The 9,032-nt window shown below is 62.0% G+C and overlaps 1 protein-coding gene across 1 annotated transcript; it reads left to right on the forward strand.

The window, feature by feature from the left end:
* The first annotated feature begins 491 nt into the window (after nt 1–491).
* On the forward strand, nt 492–6,213 carry LOC102436658 (histo-blood group ABO system transferase). Its single transcript, XM_006108417.3, has 6 exons — nt 492–603; nt 1,250–1,306; nt 2,175–2,222; nt 3,770–3,805; nt 4,229–4,363; nt 5,447–6,213. The coding sequence occupies exons 2-6, from the start codon at nt 1,251–1,253 to the stop codon at nt 6,132–6,134; spliced, it is 963 nt and encodes a 320-aa protein (XP_006108479.1). The 5' UTR covers nt 492–603; nt 1,250; the 3' UTR covers nt 6,135–6,213.
* The last annotated feature ends 2,819 nt before the right edge of the window (nt 6,214–9,032 follow it).

Here is a 9,032-nt window from a genome sequence, read left to right on the forward strand (position 1 = left end):
AAACCGGTTAGGGCTAGGAACAGGGTTTTTATAATTAGTCTTGGCCGCAGTGAGATACCACTACGTGTCCCCTGGGCCGGCGGGTAGGGGGATGATGGGGTGGGGGGGAGACAGGGGGGACGTGAAAGTGGCCCAGTGTCACACGTCGGCAAGCACGGGAGCCCCTGGAATCCCGCGCTGCTGACGGGAGTGGAAAACCCTACAACCGTTTTGGAAAACAATCGGCGGCTTCTGACTACGTTGAACCTGCCGCCTGCGTGGTTTTAGTCGGTGCTTAGTCACTCAAGACAGTCTAAAACTTGTGTCCACGAATACACCTGTACCTAAATGTCTATAGAAATTGGCAGGCCCAAATGGGGGGGGGGGACCTCAAAATACCAACAGGTGAAGCACGAACAAATTGTGTCACCTCCACAGAGGCTGCTCAGCAATAAAAGAAGAACGACCTTGATGTGGGTGACATGGAGAACCTTAAAAACACGGTGTGTGACTAACGGCGACAAAGACTGTGTACCCTCCCATCTGTTTTCCAGGAAAATTGAAGTGCTGCTCGCTTCGACCTCTGACCTTTTTTCTGATCACCGTCCTCCTGGTCTTCTTTGGGTAAGAAGCGTGTGTGACCCTCTGGGTCTGCCGGGCTTGGGAGAAGCAGCAGCAGGAGCCGATCGGATCCCAGCGGGGTGACCTGAGCTGTCTCCCCCCAATCCCGCCACCCCGGGATCACAACTGTAGTGACGGGACTGGTGACAGCCGCCTCACGGCCCACCGCCCGGCTGCACACTCCCTCCTACTGAGGCCTCACCTTGTGGGTGAGCTGTGCTCCCCCCACGTCCCTAGTGGGGAGTCGGGCGAGGCCAGGACCCCTCCGAAGTGTGGCTGCGAGTGCGGAAGCCGCACTGTCAGCCACTCCCAGATGGAGAAGGTCCTGGAACGGGGAGTGAGGTCACGGCCGCTCTCCTGGGGCAGGGCCCTGCCAGGAACCCGTCCGGGGGCAGCCTCGGACCAGCCGGCCATGCACAGACCCACTCCAGCCGCGCAGGGGCTCGCATGGGGGCACTGGCCGCAGGGACTGCCCCTCCTTGGGACCGGTCACCTGAGCTTTGGGGAGACTGGCCCCCGCCCTGCCCGAGGGCAGCTGCTCTAGGGAGCTCGGGGTCATGACCTGGCTCATCTGCTTTGCGTGGGGAAGGTGGACAGGCCGTCCCAGGACCAGCTCCTCAACAAAGGCCTTGGGGGGGCTCTTCCACAGCATGGGGGTCCTGAGCCCAAGAATCTCGATGCTGGAGACCAAATCAGAAGGCGAAGGGTGAGTGTGTGAGGGCGGGTCATGGGCCCTGACAGCCCGGCACTGGCTTCCTACTCTGAGGGCCCAGCCCCCCCCCCAGGTGACACATCGGTGGGTCAGGACCTCCTGCTTGTCCCTCTCCCCACGCTCAGAGCAGCTCAGCCAAGTCCCTGACCTTGAAGGGTCACCTGGGCAGGACTCTCCACACGTCTGGCTTTAGCTCTGACCTCCATCTGACCTCCTGCCTCGGGGGGGGGGCGGGGGGGGCCCTCTGTGTGCCTCCTGCTTGCCTGCCGCCTCTGCCCCGGGGCCTCTTGTCCTCCTGACAAGCCTGCGGTCAGACCCTGGGCCTTTGCACCTGCTGCGCCCCCCTGCCAGGACCTATTTATTCTCTCCCCGCCCTTGGCCTCGGGCCAGCTCCTCCGTACCAGCCAGGGTGGGGGCTGCAAGATCTGTGTCCCCAAGAGAGACGAGCCTGGGCTCATGCCCTTGGTGACCTGGCTTCAGAAGGCCCACGGCATCAGCTCGTATGCATCTGATCTGTGAGAAATGGGACCGAGGCCGGTGGTGTGCGGGGCGGGGGATCGGGGACCCTGCACGCTGGGAGGGGCCGAGTGCCGGCCCCTCTGCAACCAGCACCTGCTCAGCTTCAGTCAGCAGCGTCTGCTGAACGCGGGGCCCAGCGGCTCCGACTGCACCGAGGTCCCCACATCTGAGACGTGCAGGGACACAGGCAGCGCCGGGCCCACTGCCCACAGTGAGGGCTAGTTGAAGATGAAGCCCATGGCCACACGCCAGGCCGCCCCGTCCCCCTCCACCGGGACCCCAGCTCTGATCCCTGCACTTGAACCGAGTTCTCCTGGTAAAACCCTCTGTTCTCATTCGGCAGCGAGGCCACTAGAAAACCGACCGAGATGCAAGTTGTGAAATTACCAAGGTACAGTGTCTTCCATGGCCCGCCCAGCGATACCTGCCCTCCAGTCCCAGTGTGTGTGTTGGGGGGAATGGGGGGCGGCGGGGGGAGAGAGGTGGGCGCGGGGGACAGATGGAGATGGCTGCTTTCTTCCCAGGGCCCGGTCAGACTGTAACAGGCTGGCTGTCCTGGGCTGTGGGCTTTTGTTGGTGCAAAAGGGACCACCTCGGGCCATCTGAGACAGGGCAGCCACCCTACACTTTTGTTTTAAAGTGTTCACTGTAGTAACTTACACATGGCCGAAACCCTTACATCGGAGCCATTTTGAGGAGTAGAGCTCAGTGGCATTGGGGACAGTCACTGTTGGCAGCCGCCACCACCACCATCGCCAGGACCTTCCATCTTCCAAACTGACACTCTGTCCCATGGAACACCCCCCCCCCCTCCAGGAGCTGGTGTGGGGCCCTCATGTCACAGGGTTTGTCCTTTTGTGGCCTGCACATTTCTTTATTTTCTTTCTTTATTTATATTTTTAAATAAAATATATTTTTTATTGATTTCAGAGAAGGGAGAGAGAGAGAGAAACATCAACGATGAGAGAGAATCATTGATCGGTTGCCTCCTACACGCCCCCTCCTGGAGAGTGAACCCGCAACCTGACCAGGAATCGAACCAGTGACCCCCTGGTTCATGGGTCAATGCTCAACTCCTGAGCCAGGCCAGCTGGGCGAGACTGGATGGCTTCACCGGCACAGGGGCCACAGGGTCATCATGTATGGCGTCTGTTAGAATTTCCTTCCTCGTCAAGGCTGACAACCTACTTTTAAACCCTCACTTGAGGATTTAAAAAAACTGATTATAGAGAAAGAGAAAGGGAGGAGAATAGAGAGAGAAACATCACTCGGTTGCCTCTCATTTGTGCCCCAACCCAGAATCGAACCCACCACCCTTTGGTGCCTGGGACGATGCTCCAACTGAGCCACAGCAGCCGGGGCAGACACCCTACTTTAACTGCATCCCGGAGTGCACATGGCGGTCATTTTACAATGACCCACGGCCCGCTGGCCCACACTCGGGCCTCCACAGGCTTCGGTTGGGACTGGCCCGGCGCACACACGGCCCAGGCTGTGGCCCCCTGACAGAGCCGCAGCCGCTGTTGGAGCTGGTCCCGTGACGGCCACGTCAGGGGTGTTCCTGTCGCCCAGACAGAGCCCAGCAGAGCCCCTAGCATGTCTGACGGCCGTTCCTCTGGGCCAGCTCCTTCCTGGGGCACCCACCCACCCAGAGGGCACTTCCCGGCCCTCCCGCCCACAGTGAACCGAGGCGGGACCCTGGGATCCCGCCACTTCGGGTCAGAGGGAGGCAGAGGCCCGAGGCCTTTAGATCCAGGGCCCAGTGCACACGCGGGGAAGCGACACACAGAGGCCCAGCCTCCCCGAGGTGCCTGCGGAGGAGCCTGGGTTCCGGGTCCGGGGAGAAGGCACAGCCTGGCACTCTCAGCAGCCACCCTGCCCTGCCGGCGACTTCCACGGGACTCCCCGACACTCAGGCCGCACTGTGCTGTTTTTCAGGATGCTTTATCCGCAGCCCATGGTGATGACGCCCTCGTGAGTACTTTTATTGCAGCTCACCGTCACTCTCCCGATGTCCTAAAGGGCGGGCCACTGCCGTCCCTCCCGGGCCTGGCTCCGTGCACTCCGTGCTCTGGCGGCCTGGGCTCTGAGCCTGGAGCCCACAGTCTCTGTCCTTCCCCCTGCGCTCGGTGTCCTGTTCTGTGTCCTCTGTTCACCAAGACAGTTGGAGGGTGGGGCCTCCTGCAGGGGGTCCCCTTCGCCGGCAGGTCCCGCTGCCCCGGGTCCTCAGGGTGCAGAGCTGGTCAGGGGGGATCACCCACGTTTGCCTGGACTGGCATCAGGCGGGTTGCTTGCTGAGGGCATGGGGCCCAGTGGGGCGCCCGGTGCGGCAGGGGGCACAGGCGGAGTGTGTCCCCCTCCTGCCCGCTCACACGTGGCTGTGGGCTCTCGGCGCAGGAGGAAAGACGTCCTGGTCCTGACCCCGTGGCTGGCGCCCATCGTCTGGGAGGGGACCTTCAACATTGACATCCTGAACGAGCAGTTCCGGCTCCAGAACGTCACGGTCGGGCTCACCGTGTTTGCCATCAAGAAGTGAGTGGGTGGCAGGACGGAGGGCAGAGAGCGGAGGTGGGAACGGCAGGTCAGGGAGGGTCTGTCCTGTGTCCAGGGCATAACGGGATGGGGTCAGCCCGGTGGGATAGGGTCACCAGGAGGGACGGGGTCACCAGGCGGGGTGGGGTCACTAGGAGGGACGGGGTCACCAGGAGGAGCGGGGTCACCAGGCGGGATGGGTCACCCAGGAGATGGGGACCTGGGGGTAGGGGCTGGGGGGTTCTCGGGAAGTATAGCAAAGGTGGGACCCAGCTCCAGCTCTGCTCACCAAGGCACTGCTCCAGCCGCCCCCCACCCCCAGCCTCAGACCCTCCTCCATATGATGGGGTGCTGCCGGACCCCCATCTCCGGGAGCAGAGGATTAGGGAGGCCAAGCCCAGAACCTGCTCAGGCCAGGCCAAGCCAGGGGAGTGGGTCCCTGTCAGGAGCACTTACTTCTGAGTCCACACATACCCTGAACCCTGCTGGCCAGGCCAATTGTCGGAGTTCTCACTCCTTCATCCTGCTCGGTGGCGCCAACTGTTGGGTCCGAGCCCCTCTGCCCAGGACCGGACCTCTCTGGACGCCAGGTCTTAGACGGAGAGGACGTGAGAAGTCATGGGGATATAAGTCTTCATTGTAGCCGCAGTAACCAAGGCTAACAAGGAGCCATCAGACAAATCAGTTCTTCAAAGCAAAATCCCATGAAGCAGGCAGCCCACAGCGGCTGTGAACAATCCATCTTCCCTCAGAGCAGCCTCCACGTAGGAGCCACGCGAAGTAGCCTGGCTCACACAGGAGCCATGACAAACCTAGTAGCCCGGCCAGGCAGCGAACCACTCACACAAGAGGCCTCTTGCCCAAAGCGGCATCGTCTCTGGTGACAGCAGGGCCTGTGCAGTGCAGAAAGATCGCTGTGTCCTTGCTTTGCACCTGCGTCTGGGAAGCTGGCCCTGGCCTTGCACATCTCGCGTCCTCTGGACAGGGCCCCACAGTCCCCCTGGAAGAAGGCGCACGCGCTGCGTGGCCCAGGTGGGGCCTGGCCTGGCTCCCGTGACCTCCCCCGCTTCCCCGCCCCCGCAGGTACGTGGTCTTCCTGAAGCTCTTCCTGGAGACGGCCGAGCAGCACTTCATGGTGGGGCACAGGGTCCACTACTACGTCTTCACCGACCGGCCGGCCGACGTGCCCAGCGTGGCACTGGGGGAGGGCCGCCGCCTGGTGGTGCTCGAGGTCCCGGGCGCCGCGCGCTGGCAGGACATTTCCATGAGCCGCATGCAGATGATCAGCGACTTCTGTGAGCGGCGCTTCCGGCGGGAGGTGGACTTTCTGATGTGCGTGGACGTGGACATGCGCTTCAGCGACCACGTGGGCGTGGAGATCCTGTCCCCGCTCTTCGGCACCCTGCACCCCGGCTTCTACAGGGCGGCCCGCCAGGCCTTCACCTACGAGCGCCGGCCGCAGTCCCAGGCCTACATCCCCCGGGACCAGGGCGACTTCTACTACTTGGGGGGCTTCTTCGGGGGGTCGGTGGCCGAGGTTCAGCGGCTCACCAAGTCCTGTCACCAGGCCATGATGGCCGACCGCGCCAATGGCATCGAGGCCGTTTGGCACGACGAGAGCCACCTGAACCGGTACCTGCTGGACCACAAGCCCACCAAGGTGCTGTCCCCGGAGTACCTGTGGGACGAGCAGCTGCTGGGCCGGCCGGCCGTCATGAGGAAGCTGAGGTTCATGGCTGTGCCCAAGAACCATCAGCAAATCCGCAACTGAGGGTGCGCCGGGGGCGCGGGGAGGGCTGGGGGCCGACTGCGCTTCTCTTTTCTGTCCTGTGGAGCCCTGGCACTGCCCCAACCCCCAATACAGGCCTGGCCTGGGGCACCTCCACCCTGTGCACAGGCATGCAGGAGACAGGCCCCATCCCCTGGCACGGGGCCTGGAGTGGCCTGGCCATCGCTCCCACTGGGTGCCCCTCGGGCCCTTCAGCTCAGATGAGGCAGGTGGTCCCGGCCTCTCCTGACAAACAGGGTCCCGGATGAAGTCACTCCCAAGGAGGGCAGGGGGTCCTACCACAGTTCCAGGGGCCCTGGCTCCTGCTTGATGCCAGTCCTTTCTCTTCCTTTCCCTTCCTGAGTCCTGCTCAGAGCTGAATGGCGCCTTCAGCGCACAGGCCCAGGTGCAGGTGAGGCCCAGGTGCAGGTGGAGGTGAGGCCCAGGTGCAGGTGAGGCCCAGGTGAGGCCCAGGTGCAGGTGAGGCCCAGGTGGAGGAGGAGGTGAGGCCCAGGTGGAGGTGAGGCCCAGGTGGAGGTGAGGCCCAGGTGCAGGTGAGGCCCAGGTGGAGGTGAGGCCCAGGTGCAGGTGAGGCCCAGGTGGAGGTGAGGCCCAGGTGGAGGTGAGGCCCAGGTGGAGGTGAGGCCCAGGTGCAGGTGAGACCCAAGTGCCAGTGAGGCCTGATTCCGACCCTCTCAGCAGCCGCCTGGCTGCCCATCCAGCCCAAGGTCCTGCCACTGCCCACTGGGAGCAGGGCAGCCCCTCCCCGTCGCCTCAGGCCACCCTGAGTTCACTGGGGGTTGCAGGTTCCTTGGGACTGAAGCAAGTATTTCTGCCTGAGAACAGGACATTGCTAATTTTCAAGAAAACCTGTGTCTTTTGCTCCAAAGGACTTCTGTGCCCCCTCAGGGAGGCCCCCCCACCCCGGGTGTGAAATGCTGGGGCTCTTGGCCCCGCTGGTCCCTCTCCCGGGTAGGGACAGGGCAGTCACCCATTAGCAGAGGTATTTGTCCTCTGAGGTCTGTGTCCTATCGGAATGCCAGGGTGCTTTGCAGTGTCAAAGGCTCTGATTTCAGGCAGCCATCACCCCCTCCATCTCTGGGGTGTCTCACTTCCCCGGATACCCCACCCAGTACCATGAAGCCCCGCCCCTCCCTGAGCCCTGGCACCCACCCTGTCCTTTCTCCTGTGTGAGCCGCGCACCTCTTGGTCTCCCCATGAGAGGAGTCTCCCGTGACTGTCAGCCACGGACTGGCTTATAGCTGGACCCTCATCACCTTCATCCCAGCCCCTGCTCCTCCTCCCTGCCGCCCGGAGGTGTCAGCCCCAGGCTTCCATGCCCCCGCTTTCCCAAAATAAGGCTCAGCGTGACCCTGATGTAGGAAACGGCCCGACACCTTACAATCGTGTGACGTTACACCGAGAATCTCCACGCCTAGACCCCGTCCTAAATAAACAAGGGAAGGTGTATGGACGCAGAGGTTCCCTTCAGCACGACGGGGGAGGGAAAATCGGAAACGGCCCGTGTTCCGCTGTAGGGGCCCCGGAAACTCTGCAGCGGGGGCACAGACAGTGCCCACGAACAAGAGGGTGACTGGCAGCGCCCGCCTCCAGGAATGAGCTTCCGGAAGAGCACATGCCCCAGAACCCTCCCCGCCTGACACCCACAAGTGCACACGCACACGTATGAACACGCACAGGCACACATATGCACCATGGGCGCGGAACACAGCTACACACGTGCACACACAGGGAAAGGACTGGAACAGTGAGCACCCCTGTCGAGGCCCTTCTCCCCAGAAGGATCTTGTTTTTACTTGGTTCGGAATTCATTTAGAATCCATCATTGCTCTATAACAAATGCTTATTGTCCTTTTACAAGTAAAAGCTAGCCCAGCCCGGCCGGCGTGGCTCAGTGGTTGAGCATCGACCAATGAACCAGGAGGTCACGGTTCTATTCCTGGTTGGGGCACAGGCCCGGGTTGCGGGCTCGATCCCCAGTGTGGGGCGTGTAGGAGGCAGCTGACCAATGATTCTCTCTCATCATTGATCTTTCTATCTCTCTCTCTCCCTTCCTCTCTGAAATCAATAAAAATACATTTTTTAAAAAACCTAACTCAGCGTGGTGTGGCTCAGTAATTGAGTGTGGACCCATGAACCAGGTCACGGTTTGATTCCTGGTTGGGCCACATGCCCAGGTGTGGGACGTGATCCCAAGTAGGGGGCATGCAGGAGACTGTTTCTCATTGATGTTTCTATCTTTCCCTCTCCTTCCCTCTCTCTGAAATCAATAAAAAATATATTTAACCGCTCGCCGAGGCCCTCACCCGCCCGCCATGGCTCACCAGCAGGGTGTACTTAAGTACTCGCGGGGTTTGATTACGTAATTACACTGAGGAGGCTCTGAGAGCCGCCAGGTGCCCACCCTCGGGGTGTTCGCAGAACCAGCTGGGCCAGAGCTCCGCTCCTGCCCAGGGATGAAGCTGGCAGCCTGGGCTCCTCGCAGGCCCCTCATGGCCAGGCCCCCCCTCCTGCCGCCAGGCTGCTGTCGTTGCCATGACACGGGCACAGCGCCTGCCCTGCCTCACCTGAGCTCAATCCCTAATGGGGTGACGCCGTGGCCCCATTTTGCTTCCATTAAAAATGTCTGTGTATTTCCAACCCTCAGCCACCGGCTTCTGCCAGCGGAGGCAGCCTCTGCCCTGGGCGAGGTCACCCCTGAGGAGACCAGGGGCCTGTGGCTGCCACAAAGGTGGTGGTGAGCACAGGGGCTGAGGTTGGGGCCACACGAAGGCTCCAGGATCTTCACGGCCGGGCAGGCCGCCCACGGGACTCCGCTCAGAGGAGGGGGACGCCGGCCTGGGGCGTGGAGAGGCCCGGGTGCTGAGACAGTGCCCCTAG

This window comes from Myotis lucifugus, unplaced genomic scaffold, assembly GCF_000147115.1.
Source record: "Myotis lucifugus unplaced genomic scaffold, Myoluc2.0 scaffold_2246, whole genome shotgun sequence".
Lineage (NCBI taxonomy): Eukaryota > Metazoa > Chordata > Mammalia > Chiroptera > Vespertilionidae > Myotis > Myotis lucifugus.